Source organism: Bradysia coprophila, unplaced genomic scaffold (genome assembly GCF_014529535.1).
Source record: "Bradysia coprophila strain Holo2 unplaced genomic scaffold, BU_Bcop_v1 contig_151, whole genome shotgun sequence".
NCBI lineage: Eukaryota > Metazoa > Arthropoda > Insecta > Diptera > Sciaridae > Bradysia > Bradysia coprophila.
Window position 1 is genome coordinate 2,978,505 of NW_023503423.1, and position 18,837 is coordinate 2,997,341.

Genomic DNA, 18,837 nt, shown 5'->3' on the forward strand with positions numbered 1-18,837 from the left:
AAGACCTCACTAGGCTTGTAGCCGGTCTATTCTTGTTATAATATTGGGACCCAAGTGTAATCCACTTTGCTATGTTGTAACTCATGCAAAACTCAATGCTAAACAACGCAGTTCCAACAACATTATTATGTTAAACGTCACGGTTGCAACATAACAAATCTTAAAATCATCCGAAACTTGGGTTACGTATTTCTTGCTATTCCCTGAGGGTTCGCATTACCCTCAGTATGTTTAATGTTACAGGTGACTCATTGGACTCATTTCAATTCACCTCATTCTTTATTGATCAACGCCACAAAGTTCGCAGCCATTTCATCAGAAAACGCATGTATGTGTATACTCAGCGCCTTTTAATACCAAATGTGAAACAAAACTCGCATTTTAGGTTACGTGATCGACGAACCATACTGTGTGTTGCGAAAATTAATGTTTTAAGTGGATACAAAATCTGTAATTTGTAGCTACGTTACGTGTAATTCCCGTGTAAAAGAAAATTGTAATTTCTGTGTACAGGAAAACTGTAAGTTTTGTGTTAATCGAAGGGCAAATGTAGTATTTTGAGCATTTCATTTGATCCAGATTTGATCCGTCAACCATGGAAGTTGATCCAGATCCCAACGAGGTGGACGTTCAAAAGGAGTTTGAGATGCTACTGAAGCATGTGGTTTTTCCGAGACATTTACCACAATCCAAGTCAGCCATCTTCCGCAAGGAAGAGCTCGAGCTGCTTTCACAAATGGCTGCAACCGTTGACAGTTTGCGGTCATTTCTTCTTTCGAACGGCTGACTGCAGTCCACAAAACACCCACATCGAGGGTCATCTCAGGACAAATCAGTTCTTTACAGCCTGGCGAAATGTTTGGACTGTTCGTCCACCGGCAGAACTGTGCATTTATGTTGTACCGGCCGCACAACAGTTCCAGTCACTGCAAGGACAATGTGGTCGTGTCAACGTTTCCCGCAAAATTGGACACAAGACAAATTCATAAAGGCACCAGTGCCATCGAGGTAAGTTTGAATTGATTTTGCTTTCATGGGAATGATGGCACTCTTGCTGTGTCGAGACAATTTCTTGAAACTGACCCAAATCCACATTTGATTACAGTACAACTACCCGTCACAGACGTTGAGAGTGAAATATTCGCGTTTGCTTTGCTCCGATGAATTTGCGCAGCAACTGAGCTTACTATGCACTGAATCGCCGGCGCTTGATTTGCATAAGGATTACGTGTCGAAATGGTTGGTGACATTGCTGGCCGACGAGGCCAGTCGACTGACAACCGATGACGAATTGCCCACCATCACGAAGAAAATACGTGACGATGCCATCGGAACTGAATTGAACTGCTTCCGGAGATCCAGCTTTTACATGTGCGGCAAGGTGATGCTTCAAATAAGCCTAACGATCCAAGTGGGAGCAGAGAAGGCAAAATTGATCTACAAAATGGTGATGCTGCATTTTCACAGTCAAATGCTTGAGCTTTTCCAATCGCCCGGCTGTGAGACTCTGTACACAGGTCTGATGTCCGAAGCGATGGCAAAATTGGCGCGTCGTATCGAGAAACTTGCGGATTTGATGTCGGGTAACAATCAGTTCGATCACATGTACGGTTACGTTGTTGACGAGGCCAAGTCGACCATTGAACGCATGCGGCACCGAATTGACGAACAAATTGACGGTCTACAATCGGAAGCTGTGGAACAATCGACCTTGCCGGCACTAGACTGCCTGGATTTCGAAGCAGATGTTTGCCAAAACGTTCCACAATTGACCGAATACATTCAGAGCCGAGTCAACGAGAGACCCACTGATACACAAGCTCCTCGCCTCGAGGTGACAGCGATGCAACGCCATTATCGCGACCAAGACAATGTACCCGATGTAAAATATTTGACGTTAACTGGCACCAGCGGCACTGATTCGCATGTTCATCTGATTGATTTTGAGAATTGGATCCTAAATCAGCAACTGACTCACAACGATTTCGACTCCGACGACCTTCGGCGATGGTCTTTTGCTTATTCGTCGGTTGCTGAAAAGTTCTACAAAGGCGATCAGCTTGGGAGCAGCAAAATGATTCTGGTGCGACTGAAAATGATCGCCATACTTGACGTGATTGCCGTTGCAGCACACCCATTGTTCAAACAGCATCGCTGTTCTGTCAATCAACTGATCGTCGAGAGTCTGTTGATTCCACAACATCCCGACATGGAGAAGGCCCAAGAACTGGAAAAATACTTTGAGAAACGCAACAAAGTCGCATCCAGGCCGGGTTTAATTGAAGAGGAAGCAGTGACAAACTCATCGTTTACGGCTAGGTTTGCCGCTCAAGACGTCGACATGCAAAACTTGAGAATCGAAATTGAGAATATGGCTGCCGAGAAAACCGACGAAAAACGGAAAGAATGGGAGGCTGGCAGGGAAAAGGTTCGCCAATTGCGTAATAGTGCGAGACAGCTCGCACATCAGACGTATCAAAACGGTATTGGAATGGACGTTCATGATCCAACGTGCAAACGTTGTCAACTGGAAAGAGAAGCCCGTTCGGTTGTGATCGAAGAGTACGAATATCCGTTACCGGCTGACGTAAGTAAATCGGGTGTTGAGTCGCATTTAACGAGACCTTTAATTTCCAACATAATTTTACAGGAACACCTCGCACACGCTGTCGTTTTTGAGCTACGATCACCCATCGAAATCGTTGCCCTGAGAGACGTACTTGCCGGATTCTCCAAGTTCTCCAACAACAAATCATCGAAAACTCTGATACCGAAAGGAAACTGGGTCGACTACCACCAGGTCAGACATCTAAATCAATCGGAAGCCAAGTTTACGACCCTAGGCAGCACAACCGATCGAAAAATCGAAAGCCATCACGTCGACAACGATTTCGAAGTATTCAAGGTGGCGAATGGTCTGAACTGCGTGTTCTATGCAACGAACTCGACGATAGCGTCCATTGTCCCGAGTGAATTCATCAAAAACGCCTGTACGATGACAACGGATGGCGACTACACCGAACTGCAGTGGACTTTACGTGGATGCAGGCATCATCAGAATGAAGTTATCGCCAGACAGTCCGAATGCCCGAAATCGTTGACACTGTCCGAGTATCTGCACTTTGGATCACTTCGGGCCGATGGCCATCGATTGCAGTTGCGAAAACTGTATGCCATGATCGAATGCGAGTCATTGTCGTTCGAGAAATCGTCGGTGTTGTCGTTGGTCATGCAAACAATCTGGGAGGCTGGAAGCAACAGTGACAGTGAATCGTATCGTGATTCGTTCACCGATTTTGATAATTCGACATTCTCGCGTCACATGATCGAGTTGCTGGACAAGTTTTGCGAACAACAAAAGGACAACTGGGTGCATCCCACGAAAATGCTCATGGCGACACTGATAGCGGTCAGAGTGTACGAAATCAACATACACGACGACGTGGCCGATCAAATTGTCAATTTACTGGAAAAGATCCGTAAAATTGCATTGAATTGGATCGTTCGAATTGAGGAGTCGCTTAGTGACATTAAAAACCCGAACATCGAGGAGGAGCAGAAATTGCGTGAGATTCTCGTTCTCGTTTGCATTGTCGGCACAATGACCTTCTATGTTCATCCGCAACATGAACTTTTCCACAAAATATTCATGTGTGACAGTCCTCGTAATTGGCTGGAATTCACTGTGACCATCTGCAACAGCGTCCTGCTGAACACCAATCAACAGGCATCGTCAAACGTACGCCTGTTTCTGCGACTCGTGCGAAACATAGGAATCGGAATCGAAGCCAATCTCAAGTCGATCATAACGTCGGATCCACACGACATTTATGAGTTTGCCAAGAAGCAATGGAAACGGGCCGCGAGTGGGATTCTGCTGAAACACTATTTCCACAACGATCGACCGCAACTGTTGGTGTTCGAGGTGGCTTTGGGACCGGTGGTGCATTTCATCACTGCCGACCTGATTACCGGATCGTTTTTGGTCAACAATTTGCCCGTTGCACGATTGCCGACCAACATCACGGATAGTCAGCAGTTTCAACGGGTTTTCGGCAATTTCGTCTTCGAAGTGCAACCAACATTTGAGCACACTACATTCTCTGCCGTACAGCGGTACAACGAGTGCCACTACGAATTTGTGTCGTTGGAAGGCAACACCCTGATTATCGAACGTCGTGGGGACGTTGTAAGCGAACTGATTCCACATGAGGTGCTGAAGGGTGAAATACCACATTTGCTCGTTGAGAATTACAGCCACTTCTGGAACAAAGGTAAGAAATTCCATTTTAATTGTCGGACAGTTTTAAGATCCTATAGTGCTGTGAGATCCGCAGTTACATTGTCACTACGTTAGCATGTTCATCTACTGACCTCGAACAAAGCAATCAGAAAGGCCTTTCGTTTGATTTGTACAGATTTGTTGGTGTAAAGGAACAATTTCATGTGGGACGACTCCAGATGAACCCACATTGACGCTAATAGGTTGACTTACCTCACATTCAATCTCATTTTTACAGGTGCGAACACCATCGAATTCCGTCCGAAATCGTTCAGCGACAAAAACTTCTCCAACGAAATCGGTGTCGAATACCGCTTGCTGCTGGATAAGAAGCGTTTGGTTCATTTGAAGACGCGACGATTCATGCTGAACATCAACAGCAACAGTTACACCAAAATCATCGAACAACTTGCACGCTTCGAGCACAAGAACTACATCCACATTCTGATGGACGAGCATTCGGCACGGATTGCAAAAATTGAATTGGTTCGAATGCAACTGAAATTTCGAGTAGATGCAACATCATTCAGCCAATCGTACGATCTGGTGTCCAATGAGTTTAGTCTTATGCGTGTCAGTCGGTCGCAAAACATCGGCACTCTGTATGGCCTGCAGCACGGTTTACTTTTGGAAAGCGTTCCGTCCGAGAAAAACGGCGCATCGAGCCCATCGTCGAAGATGTTGTTGCTGCCACATGGAGAAATCCAAACAACTGTTGCACAACCGCATGTGACCGTGAAGATCGACATTGAATCCAATCTGCGGCTACCGCCCTTTCATCTCTACGACGTCGATGAATTTTGTCTGCAGTTGAAAGCCAGCAACAGTAGCTATTCGGCATGGTTTTACCTAGCATACTTACATGCCGTCACGTCACATGGTGAGGTTGAGCCGTTCCTCAAAATGTCTGGTACCGAACGAGCTCTGCAAATACTACAGTCTGGCTTTGCTTGGTCATCGGCGCCGTACGATGCTGAAGCAACGAAAATGTTGCACGAAATCATGAAACTGTCACCCAAACGAGACATGAAAAGAAACATCCGATCGATCGCCTGGCCAAAGTTCATTCCGACACATTCAGCGCACGATCAATTCGTTATTGTCGCATCAAAATTGCTGGAAGACAGTCAACGATTGCGTGCATTGCATTTCGAACGCAGCAAGGATCCTTTCAAAGCGGATGCAACGCTGCAATTCAACAAGCAGGAATATCTGCGATATTTGCCGTTGATGCCACAGTTGCGAATATCCGACACATTTGTCGAGCACACGCCACTGAAAACATCGCGACCGGATCCGATCAACATCGATTTGTCACAGCCGACACAAATCGTGGCCATTCTGTATCATCGAAACACGTTCCGCATTCCCGAAGATCTGAATTTGAAAGCATTTTTTAAGGCCAAATCGAAGACTGTGCTACACGGAATGTCTTATTCGGATCAAGTGTCTCAGTACCTAAACCATCAGGTCATCGAAAATTTGGGCCACATGTGGCTACCACTGTACGAATGTGCATGCAGAGGAGCGTACACCATCACCCAATTCACGATCATTTTGAGCGCTTTGACACACGAGAGAAAGGAACTGTCACCAATACTGGCACTACAAGCTGTGGCAAGTAATTCAAACGTTTTCAGATCAATTGTTGCACCACCGTACCCGAAATACAATCTGAACGATGGAGTTTGTAACGCAACCAAAGTGAAAACGCTTCTGAAAAGGCAGTACGCCACTTTCGGCCGAAACCAGGTCCCGACGATTGACATAAACAATAGGGAGCGTAACTCGGCAAGGGCTGTCGAATTGCTCACTAACATTGTGCTGTCCAAGTGGCCGTGCGACAAAATCGATCTCGAACCGTACCGGAATGAAGAGACAAAATGGATAGACATATCGTCTGCGACGCAATCACTCAACCGTAAACTGAAATCCTGGTACGCTAACTGGCAACTCGACACGTTTATCGAAAGGGTTGAAACACAACTGCAAAAGTTACGAACGGTCGTACCCGTTCGACCACCAAACTTACAGACAATCTCGAATCCGACGCCACACTGCTGGGAGCAATACGAAATTGACTTCAAGAACAAGATGGGCGAACGGCTAGTGGACTTCCCGACAGAGATTATAGAAGCCCGAAGTATTTGGGAGTGCAATCAACCAGTGCTGACACGGACATCTGAGCATTGGTGGACTGTGTACGGGAATATTGTGAACGGACCAAATGTGAAGCATTTAATCGACGCCGGCATCTATCCGAGAGTCGTGCCAAGTTTAGTGCTGCCTCAAATTCAATCGACACCGAACGATCTGACGACAGTCATCGGAGCGCTGGCCGTTACAATAGCCCACGAACAACGAACGAAACGAGTCCAGTTTTACGCTCAGCACCAGGAACTGCAGCGATCGATGGAAAGAGAAGAGGAGAACAAGCCGCACGTCAATTGGAAACCGTGTGCACATCCCGAATGGCTGCTGTTCGAAATCGAACAGAACCTGACGATTCGCCGTATTCAAGTGGAAATCGCCAATCAAATGATTAGTCCACCAGACATTGGCAGAAGACATTCTGTGATGCAACTCAATATGGGGGAAGGGAAGACGTCTGTGATCGTGCCGATTTTGGCGTCCCAATTGGCAAACGGTGAACAGGCATGTCAAATCACCGTTCTGAAGCCGCTGTTCGCTTCAAACCTGAAGTCACTGCGTCGATATTTGGGAGGGATGCTCAACCGTAAAATTTACATTTTCCCATGCCGACGGGATATGCCCATCTCACAGCACGTTGACAAAATATTGGGCATCTACGAAGAGTGTCGACGTGAGCGAGGTGAGAGTTGGCTGTGAAGCAAAATATTTCAATTGAAAATGCAACGCCACCATTTCTTCCCCCTTTTTTCGCAGGTGTGATCCTCACTGTGCCCGAATATCGCTTGTCGTTCCAGTTGAAAATCTACGAATACATCCGAAAGTCAATGCTGAACCAGGCCCTACAGTTCCTAACCGCTCACAAATGGCTCAATGACAACGTTCGCAACATTTTGGACGAATCAGATGCCATCCTACATCCGAAGTACCAGCTCATATACACTGTTGGCGAACAAGTACCTCTTGACGGAGGCGCTCATCGCTGGTTAGCCGTGCAATCAGTACTGAAACGCGTTCCAATCCACATGAGAGCAATGCACACAAGCCACGGTCAAAAGACAGTCGAATTCGATCGAGACTACGTCAAAAATGGGTTGGTTTATGGAGCTCCAGAAGTAGATTTTCGATCAGACGTATTCACGCCGTGCCGAATTTTGGACGAAAAGATTTATGAGAAGGTGAAAATGGCGCTGATCGACGATTTTCTGCAAGGCGAAATGGATATCGCCTTCCCGGAGATGACGGCATTCGCGAAGCAAGTTTTGCGTCGTTTGCTCAGCCAACGGATCATCGACAAAGCAACATTGGACGCAATCATGGTGGATTTTTCCATGTCCGAACGCAATACCATAATGATACTAAGCGGATTGCTTCGGTTCGAAGTGTTGAAGTTGGTGCTAATGAAGCGCTGGCGAGTGAATTACGGAGTGAACGAGAAATCGCAGCACAAAATGGCTGTGCCGTTCAAAGCAAAAGACGTGGCCGATATGACCGAGTTCGGGCATCCAGATGTGGCTCTGTGTTTCACTTATTTGAGCTACTACTACTCTGGTGAGTAAGCAACGACTGTCCCAACCAATACATCGTGATCTCTAATCCGTTCAACAAATTCTACATTCACAGGTCTGACCGACGAGCAATTGCGTGAAACGTTCAACATTTTGTCCCTTTCTAAAAATGCGACCTCGATCTATGAGAAATGGGTTGAAAGTGTTCCTGCAGAACTGATCAACCGCACGACAATTCGAATTTACTCCAGTGTCAATTTGAGCGATCCTCATCAGCGCGACGAACTGCTATTTCCACTGTTTCGCTTCAACATGCACGCCATTGACTTCTGGCTGTCGAATGTTGTTTTTCCGCGTGAGGCGAAGGCATTCGAAACGAAACTGATGTGCACCGCCTGGGATCTGTGCAACGACCATTTGGCACATCCGGTCACTGGATTCAGCGGAACCAATGACACCAAAAATATTCTGCCGCTGCCCATTGCACAAAATGATCTCTATGAACTCGAGAGCACCAACGAAGAAGTACGGCTGGTACTGTTGCAACAGAAGTACGACCATCTGCCGGCAAACATCAGTGGAAAGCAAATCATCGAAAAGTTGGTGCGAAATGCCACACCGGTGCTTCTCGATGCAGGCGCATTGATGTTAGAATTGAATAATCGCGAGGTGGCCACTGAATGGTTGAAGGCGTCATCAGACGAATCGTTTGATGCAGCCGTTTATTTCGATTCGTCCGATGTTCTTCAATCGATCGATCGCAACGGAACGGTCACTGAATTCGACTGCTCGGTTTATCGTGACAATTTACGTCGATGTTTGGTCTACTTGGACGACGTTCACACGCGTGGAACCGATCTGAAATTTCCGCTGGACTGGAAGGCCTGTGTTACATTGTCTGGTGATATTACACGCGACAAAACGGTACAGGCTTCGATGAGAATGCGTCAATTGGGTAAAGGCCATTCGATCGTGTTCTGGGCTTCGTATGAGGCCGACGTTCGCATCAGATCGATTTGTAAATTATCAGCAAAGTCGCCCGTGACCAGTAAAAATGTTGTGGAATTTGTATGCAGCAAAAGCAAACAATTCGAAACGGAACATACCGTGCATTGGACGGCAGGAGCCCATAACTACACGAAAAAGTTGTTGGGTCACAAGCTGCATGAAACACTGGACGACCGAGACTCATTGAAAGATCTGTACCAGAAATGTGCCGATGCGGAGTTCATCAAACTCGAAGACATGTACGGTGACAAGGAGGACGCCTTGCTGTCAGATATTGCTAAAAGCAAGTTCAATCAACTGCTTGACGCCAACAAGGACAATCCCGAAGGCTGTGCTTTCATTGAATCAGTGGGAAGTGCTGTCATTCAGAAGATATTGAAACAAGCACCGAATGTGCGGCGGTTTATTCAGGCCTTGGATGAAGAACAAGAGAAAGAACTGGAGCACGAGCTGGAAGAGGAGTGTCAAATCGAGAAACCACCACCGATGAGTCCCGCTGCACCACGCTTCGACAAAATGCTTCGTCGACTGTTCTCGTCATCGGAAAATGCAACCGTTCCGCAAACTATGATCAATAAGAACCAGCTGATACCGTTCCACAGCAGTCTACGCATCACACACTTAATTCAGAATTATGCGGCCGAGACCAAAGCTTGGAGCGATCATTTATACGTTACCGAGGACTTCATGCGTGTTTTGAAACGTGAGCGCGCATTTACGGACAATTCGGATTGCGACGAGTACCTCAGGCCGGTCTGGTGGATTGCGAGAGTCAATGTGAAAAACGACAAATTTTACTTGATTTTACTCAGCTCGTACGAATGCGACCAACTGATGCCAGTGTTCAAAAACAGCAAACGAGCCGCTCTGCACATGTTCCGACCCAAATTGAGCAAACATCAAAGTAATCTGCTGCACGAAACCAGTTTGCAAGTGACTGGCATGACCGATTCGCCGAGCATCAGTGCCAACGATGAAGCACAGATCGCCGTCTACGCGGGTTCGATGTATTTTAACGGTGAGGTGGAACAGAACGCGTACTGCAACTTCTTAGGATTGATTCCGCGACCGAGAAGTGATGAACACGAGGATGCCTTCCAACAGGGCATCATCAAACCGAACGGCTTTGTGCCGATGGAAAATCGTCGCCATTCGATCGCCATTTCGGATGCTGTCGACATGTGTAAATTCCGGAAAAATCCGGTGGATTTGGCTATTCAACTCATCGAAACTCATCATCAACTGATACGCGAAGAGTCTCACGCAGCGTCGATACTGAAACGAGGTACGAAACAAAGCATAACGCCGCGGTAGAGTTTTTTGTTGTTGTCAATTTGTAAATAATTTTCGTTACTTTAATGGTGGAGCCTACGACACGTGTTTTTGTCGTGTAACGTTCACATAGCAAAGTAGAATTAGAAAAGAAAAGAAAAACTTTTGTCGGACTCGGCCGTGACGAGTCCAATTGAGTGTAAGAATTCGTTTAATTTTCCGTTCTAAATCTTAAGTTCTTTTAATTTTGAAACATTTCAAAAAATCCAAATCAGAAATTTTGTTGTTTGTTAACACCGCTGAAACTGTCAATAAACAGAAAAAAAAATTTTTCCTTGTTCATAAATTGAGAAGACTTTTTGAGTTGCTGCTCCTGTTGGTTCCATCCCTTTACATTAATCAAAAAATTGCGGTAATCAGTCGTCACTAGATGCGTTAAATAAATCGACGATTCTTTAACGCGTGAGGAATTTTCATTCTGCTTGACCAAAGCGATTCATTTTTGAAAATTCTTCATTGGCCCCATATGACATCGACCGAAAAACCACTTACAGTGGAAGTGTGACGCAAGTGACTGATTTCGGTGAGAGTGACGCTGACAGCTTTGTCACACAAAAACGAAATGCGTCACAAAGTGAATTCCGTTGTGTCAGGACATATTTTTCACTATTTTAACAATTTTCCTTACAGTCGTTTCCTCAACATCGTAATTCTTTTTGCGTGTCGAAGATGTTAGCGTCACTCCTACCGATATCAGTTCCTTTGTAAGTGGATAAAGGAACTTGCGTCACACTTCCACTGTAAGTGGTTTTTGGGTTTTTGTAAGTAACAAAGCTAAAAAATATGTTTCTTTGAGTCACGATCGTCACTCCAGTTCGGTTATCGTGTTTATTGTATACATCGGACTTTCATGCATAACTTGGTGTACCATTTTAGAATTGACAAACCGATTAAAGTGCAATTTAGCACTGTTTTTATGAAGCCTGATTGTTGGATTTCTCAAACGCTGACCCAACAACCAGACTAAATTTTTTTATGTCTTTTCTCGTCAACGGCTTTCAGAATTGCTAGGGGAGCTTAAGACATCAAACAAAGAAACTAATTACGACTCGCAATAAATTGAAAGGAGTTTTTTCGAACAGAACATCAGAATTAATCTCAATGATCAAATACTAAAAGTTTTTTTTATGAAAGACATAAAACGCCTTTTAAATTGTACCAAAAGTTTTATTTTTTTCAACTACTTACGTTTCGATCAACTATGTGATCATTATCAAGTTGATGTCTTCTCAAAACTAAGATTTACAAAAAATCTATCCCAACAAAAATCTCTTCGAGAAAAGTGTGACGCAGTCTTTGAAATACAATTTCTAAAATGAATGATATCGCTAGAGTTGACGCTTTCAGCTTCGTTACGCAAAAATTAAATTTTACATCCAATTAGTTCAAACAAGCTGGCTTAGGTTTTCTCATCATCTTCCAAATAATTTTTACAAAAAAAAATTTAGACTGGAAACAACCAAAATTTTACCAAAAAAATCTGCATCGCAAAGTGTCAGATGTTCAGGAACAGACCAGCAAGAAAATTTATCTGCCACATGCGACGCAGATTTTTTTGGTAAAATTTTGGTTGTTTCCAGTCAAATTTTTTTTTGGTAAAAATTATTTGGCAGATGATGAGAAAACCTAAGCCAGCTTCTTTGAACTAATTGGGTGTAAAATTTAATTTTTGCGTAACGAAGCTGAAAGCGTCAACTCTAGCGATATCATTCATTTTAGAAATTGTATTTCAAAGACTGCGTCACACTTTTCTTGAAAAGATTTTTGTTGGGATATCAGTCGTTTTAGAAGTGTAGTCAACACTGCTTTTTATAACAGTTTACAGTTTTAAATTTGACGAAATTCGAAAATTTGACGAAATTTGAAAATTTGACGAAATTTGACGAAATTCGAAAATTTGACGAAATTTGAAAATTTGAAAATTTGACGAAATTCGAAAATTTGACGAAATTTGAAAATTTGATGAAATTCGAAAATTTGACGAAATTTGACGAAATTCGAAAATTTGTCGAAATTTGAAAATTTGACGAAATTTGAAAATTTAATGAAATTCGAAAATTTGACGAAATTTGACGAAATTCGAAAATTTGACGAAAATCGAAAATTTGACGAAATTCAGAAAATTTGACGAAAATCGAAAATTTGACGAGAGTAATTCTCTATCTGCCACCATTCAAGAAATATATCTCCAAAACCCCAATTGATCCACCCATTTCCAACTTTCGACATTTTTCACATATGCCCCTCTGTTCTACTCGTAAAACTCTGAGACTTTGCCGAAGAAAGTAACTCTCTATCTGTCACCATTCAAGAAATACCTCTAAAAACATAATTGACCCACCCATTTCCAACTTTCGACATTTTTCACATATGCCCCTCTGTTCTACTCATAAAACTCCGAGACTTTGCCGAAGAAAGTAATTCTCTATCTCTCATAACCCAAAAAAATGTTAGTCCTTTCATCCTACGCTCGAGTAGCTCAAAATTTGGTCACTCTAATCACTCTAGCTCAAACGAATATGCCCCGATTTTTTTAATTATTTTTTTGTTCGAATCGTGTTACGAATACCTTTCATTTGATGGGTCGCACGCCTCTGTAGGTTTCAATACAGCTAAGCTACAGCCGAAAACGCGTTCCCGACCCTCGAAAACCACACTCAGAAACCACTTCGAGGCCAATAAAACAAAATTCTGGTTTTTCCTGGGGTAATGGCGTATCACATTTTCATTTTTATGCCCACCCTGAGGTTCCTGCAAAATTTCATGGAGATTGGCTGACTAGTTTCCGAGATCAACCGTCGATAGATAGACAGATAGAAACATACAGAGTAAGTTGAAAGATTTTGATTGTTTGGAAAACGTTAATTTGGTGCATTTTCTATCAAAATGACCAACTTCAAAACGATGTATCTCGGCAATTTTAAAGTTACATAGTCGAGTGATAGCTCGTTTTGCTCGTATTTGAGGCGTGAATAAGATGGAATAGGATTAGTGGTGATACTGGCCAAAGGAAAGAAACTTAAATTCTCGCCAAAATATAGTTGCCGCGTCTCAAAAAAATTTCTTCGTTCTTTTTTTGGAAGTTAGACTGCGTCAAGTCCTCCGCTATCGCTCCGGACATGATCGTCATATATTGACAAAAAGGGGAAATAAGTCGAACAATCTTGACTAGGAAAACAAAGCATTACAATCCACGCCATTAGTCGTATAACTTTATACGTCAGAGAGAGCTTTTTTCTCCTTTGTTACGATCTGTCAGTTTTTCTATTTTGCGATTTAGTATGGAAATGAAAACTAAAATTGAGATATATTTGCTGTTTTAAGTGGTTTTTCACATTTTTTTGGACCAAAATGTTTTAAAGTGTTTTTAGAATCGATTGGCATTAACAGATTGTGTGAAAATATTTTTTTCTATTTTATTATTTTGTTAATGTCAATCGATTCCAAATACACTTTAAAACATTTTGGTCCAAAAAAAATATGAAAAACCACTTAAAACAGAAAAGATATCTCAATTTTAGTTTTCATTTCCATACAAAATCGCAAAATAGAAAAACTGACAGATCGTAAAAAAAGGAGAAAAAAGCTCTCTCTCTGACGTATAAATTTATACGACTAATGGCGTGGATTCTCTTAATAATCACACTGACTATGCAAGAACATTCTCGTTCAGTCAACGACGTTCACCAAGCTTTTTGTCTCTTTCTCCTTCAATGGATCGACTAAGACCAACAACGGTGATGCTTTCCCCATATTTTTATTCATTAGCTTTTTGTTTTTGTGCTTATTGATGTAAACCGCCTCGATGTAGTCTATTTTTCTGGCATCATTGAATTCTTTTAGAAGAACAGATTGTCGCTGTCTGTTTCATGGTTGCATTTTAACAGATGCTCTGACACAGCCGATGCTTCCTCATTGTCATTTTCCCAATTTTGTAGATGCTCATTGAAACGTGTTAAAATTCGTCTTACGCTTCTGCCTACGTATATAAAATCGCTTCCTTCTTGGCAATTTATTTTGTAAATTCCGGATTTATGATGTTTTTCCACTGAGTTTTTAACGATTCCAAATGTTGACAGAGAGTGTTTCCACTACGATGGACTATTTCTAGATTTAGTTTATTGTACAGGGGCCTAAGTTTCTTGGTCAATTCTGGGCAGTACTCCACACTAATCCGTTTTGTTTCGTTGTCCTTTTTCTAGAAAGTAGAGTAATTCAGCAATTCGTTTTTTCGTTCATGCTTCCGGATTATTCTCTCGAATGATTCCTTTTTGTATCCATTTTTTTGGCCGATCCGGAGTATTGTTTCTCTCTCTTTCTCGTATGCTTCTTGCTTTAAAGGTAAGTTTATCATCCTATGCGCCATCGAATGGTATGCTGCCATTTTGTGTTTAATGTCCTGTACAGAGTCAGATACAATTCTTCTATCAGTCGTGCAAGGCTTCCTGTAGACTTCAAATTCCAGACTTCCATCGTCCATTCTTTTTATTAAAGTATCTAGGAATGATATTTTTCCGTCTTTTTCATTTTCATATGTAAATTGTACTTTCGGATGCTGACTATTAAAAAGCCTCAAAGTCTTATTTACTTTTCTCATGTTTTGTACAGTGAAAATGTCGTCCATGAGTCGTGTGTCCACGCGTGGAAAATTCGGATGATTTTCGATTCGAAAGCGCACATGTGTACTTCTGCCAAAAAACCCGATAATGCATTCCCAATGGCAGTTCCATCTCGTTGAATGTATACAATTCCATCAAAAACAAAAACATTCTGTTCCATGCATAACTCGGCCAGCTTCATGTATGCTTCTATTTTCTTCTGTGGTACATGGTTTTTTGTCAACCATAATTTGAGGAAAACAAACGTTTCTTTCAAAGGTATGCTAGGATACCTTGGTACAATTTAAAAGGCGTTTTATGTCTTTCATAAAAAACTTTTAGTGTTTGATCATCAAACAAAGTGTATTTTGGACTATCCTACTGTGCACATTGTGCCAGTTATCTTATTTTACTCTTGTGCGTATGGCTATGAGCAGTAAATCCAAGCATATATAAAACGTGTAGTACGTATGGGATTAAGAAAAACAGAGAGTCGCATGAAAATTGCTTCTAGTACTTTGAGTTGAATGTAAAAACGCGAGAGGAATTCTTTTGAAAAACATCCTGCCGAAATCGGACTCATTTTCTAGTGCATTTTTTGATATGTGCCTAGTTAGCTATTGTTCCCTACAATCATAAACAACTTTCAAAAAAATTCGTCTAAGCTTGTGTGGCTTGTACGAAGTGATCAAAAACTGAAAACATGCACTTTTCTTATGGAAATTTCTCGTAGGCCACAAAATGGAAAAGGTCGTGTGTGGTGTCATTAGAAACATAATTGAGTCTTGTTTGGTTTAAAATTCATCCACACTGAGTTATGATCAGTTGAAAGTATGGGTAAAAAATGGATAATTTCGGCGAACTTCTAACGGTTCCCGTGCTTCCGAAGAGCAACAGAAACACTAAAAACGAGCCATCAGAACAGTCGGAGCGTTTGCTGCGACTGAGCCCCGTACAAACCCGTATATCTATTGCGTACGTGACCCTAGTGCGTCTGTCACCCTACTTTGACCGTAAGCCTATTGCGCCGGTTAATGTAGTTAAAGTAAAATTATTATGTAATGTGTACATCTTACAAATTGCGCATAGCGCAATTACGACGCCCCGTACGACGTTCCTTTCAAATGAAACAAAAATTTCAAATCGCCCCAAAATTTTATTTTTTTGAAGGGCCTAGTATCGGCCTCAGTCCGAGGACCCAAATTTAAAAATTTTTTCAACTACATTCTATTCGGCTTTTGAAGGTAATCAAAAAAACAAAACAAAAATTACGAAAAACGGATGAAATTTGCTCAAGTTATATGTAAAATACACATAGGGCCCTAGTAGTGGCCTTAGTCCAAGGACCCAAATTTAATTTTTTTTCAACCACTTAGGTGGCCCTAACTCACGAAGAGCCGACCCGAATATGCCCATCTTCGAACTTAGCCTCACTATTTCGACTATCTTTCAGGGAAAAAAAAAATTTGAAATCGGATTTGATTTACTCAAGATATCGACGTGACAGACGGACAGACGGACAGACAAAATTTTTATTGCAGATTCGTCATCAATGAACATAGGCAAACACTTTGCCCTTACCGTCTGCTTCGAATTCCATCAATTACACACGGCATTGTAATCCTATAAGCCCCTTTGTACTTCGTACGGGGCTAAAAACTGTTTTCCCTATAACTGATACTGGTCTTAGCTTACATGCATTGGTAGTGTTTCGATGAATATGGTTTTGGAATGAAAGTTTGATGTTCAGTATCGCTACTCAAAAAATGTCCATAAGACATGCTCTTTGGTTTCGGTTTTGGGTCACCTCTCACTCGCCACACAAGCTCAGACGATTTTTTTCGAAAGTGGTTTTGGCTTCTAGGGATTAATACCTATCTGGGCACATATCAAAAAATCCACTAGAAAATCCGTCCGATTTCGGCAGGCTGTTTTTCAAAGGAATTCCTCAAAAACATTTTCACGATGATGTGGACCTGCATTGGTAACGAAAGTCAGAATAATGTCAGCATATGAATACTTTGCGAAATGGATTCAAATTTGTTGAGTTATCGTCAACATATCAGTACCATAGCAATGCACTTGTGTCCCCACTGGAAATAATATTTCCAACAAGAAGATGAGGCGACATAACTACACGGTCAATTTCGTCAGGAACGGTATTATCGTTTTTTAGTATCGTTTATAATTATTATAAATTTTAAAATATTTTCAGGACGATATTATCGTTTTCTTGACGATATTATCGTTTTCTTGACGATATTATCGTTTAAAAAAACGATAATATCGTTTTTAAACGATAATATCGTTTTTTTGGACGATACTATCGTTTTTTGATGATACTATCGTCTAATAAACGATATTATCGTTCAAAAAAATTTCATCCAGGACGATAATATCGTCTAAAATTATAAATTTTAAAATATTTTCAGGACGATATTATCGTTTTCTTGACGATATTATCGTTTTCTTGACGATATTATCGTTTTCTTGACGATATTATCGTTTAAAAAAACTATAATATCGTTTTTAAACGATAATATCGTTTTTTTGGACAATACTATCGTTTTTTGATGATACTATCGTCTAATAAACGATATTATCGTTCAAAAAAATTTCATCCAGGACGATAATATCGTCTAAAATTATAAATTTTAAAATATTTTCAGGACGATATTATCGTTTTCTTGACGATATTATCGTTTAAAAAAACGATAATATCGTTTTTAAACGATAATATCGTTTTTTTGGACGATACTATCGTTTTTTTGATGATACTATCGTCTAAAAAACGATATTATCGTTCAAAAAACGATAATATCGTTTTTTTGACGATAATATCGTCCTGGATGAAAATATCCGCTGGACGATATTATCGTTATTTTCTTTTTCTGAACAAATTTATCGTTATTTTGGACGATATTATCGTCCTGGGCGATAATTTTTGGGACGATAATATCGTTTTTAATTTATTTAAAATAAAAATTCTAGACGATAATATCGTCCTGGGCGATATTATCGCTCTGGATGGTTGTTGAAGACGAAACACAAAATCTTGTAGATAAACACCTTTTTATAGACGGCAAATATAAAGTCGAAGCATTATAATTTGATCGATTCTATTAATTTTTAAATAATTGTAGTTTTCGAAGAAATCATTTCGAAAACATTCCAGTATAAAAGCTTACACATGCGCATTAGAGCTGTTTACTCGCGGTATACCTGCGGGTAATCCGTTCAAATGCACGTGTCTAAGCTTTTATACTGGAATGTTTTCGAAATGATTTCTTCGAAAACTACAATTATTTAAAAATGAATTAAATGAGTAGAATCGATCAAATTATAATGCTCCGGCTTTATATTAAAAATTGGTTCATTTGGTTCCGTAAATTTAAATTTTATATAGAAAAATTACACAGACTAATTATGAGACGATGCAAGAAAAAAAAAATTAACTCCTAAGTTCCGACACCGTTCCGGCGCCCGGCTCGCATTGCGGCCCTCCGCTTCGCTCCGGGGCAATGGGCCTGATCGCTCGGCGTGTTAAAACGCTTTTTATGTACAATCAAAGTTGGTATTCATTTCGTAAAAAGATGAATTATTTAGGGACGAACTAAACGCCTTTTTTAAACACTGATGTGTAGGTGATTTCCTCTGACAATTGTTTTTCGATATTTTGGAAGAGAATTCGGTTCTTGCTGCACCTCTGAGTAAAATTGAGTCCTGGACAATATTACCACCCAAAACTAAACGATAATATCGTCCTGGGCGATATTATCGTTTTTTTAAACGATAGTATCGTCCTGGACGATATTATCGTTTAAGAAAACGATAATATCGCCCAGGACGATATTATCGTTTTGGACGATATTATCGTTTTGGACGATATTATCGTACAGAAAACGAAAATATCCATTAGATTTTCTAGAACGGTAATATCGTCCAGAAAACGATACTA

The 18,837-nt window shown here is 41.3% G+C and overlaps 1 protein-coding gene across 2 annotated transcripts; it reads left to right on the forward strand.

The window, feature by feature from the left end:
• Positions 1–348: 348 nt before the first annotated feature.
• On the forward strand, positions 349–10,543 carry LOC119074450. 2 transcript variants are annotated; one of them, XM_037180583.1, is made up of 7 exons: positions 349–520; positions 580–1,008; positions 1,106–2,587; positions 2,651–4,274; positions 4,521–7,115; positions 7,190–7,984; positions 8,057–10,543. In XM_037180583.1, the coding sequence occupies exons 2-7, from the start codon at positions 856–858 to the stop codon at positions 10,261–10,263; spliced, it is 8,856 nt and encodes a 2,951-aa protein (XP_037036478.1). In that variant the 5' UTR covers positions 349–520; positions 580–855; the 3' UTR covers positions 10,264–10,543. The 2 variants fall into 2 exon arrangements, with proteins under 2 accessions (XP_037036478.1, XP_037036477.1); XM_037180582.1 differs by having other exon boundaries at positions 482–496.
• The last annotated feature ends 8,294 nt before the right edge of the window (positions 10,544–18,837 follow it).

Coding starts and splice junctions, on each gene's coding strand:
- LOC119074450 (XM_037180583.1), top strand. CDS start 856: ATGTTTGGACTGTTCGTCCACCGGCAGAACTGTGCATTTATGTTGTAC. Junction 1,009..1,105: donor AAGGCACCAGTGCCATCGAG/GTAAGTTTGAAT, acceptor ATTTGATTACAG/TACAACTACCCGTCACAGAC. Junction 2,588..2,650: donor AATATCCGTTACCGGCTGAC/GTAAGTAAATCG, acceptor ATAATTTTACAG/GAACACCTCGCACACGCTGT.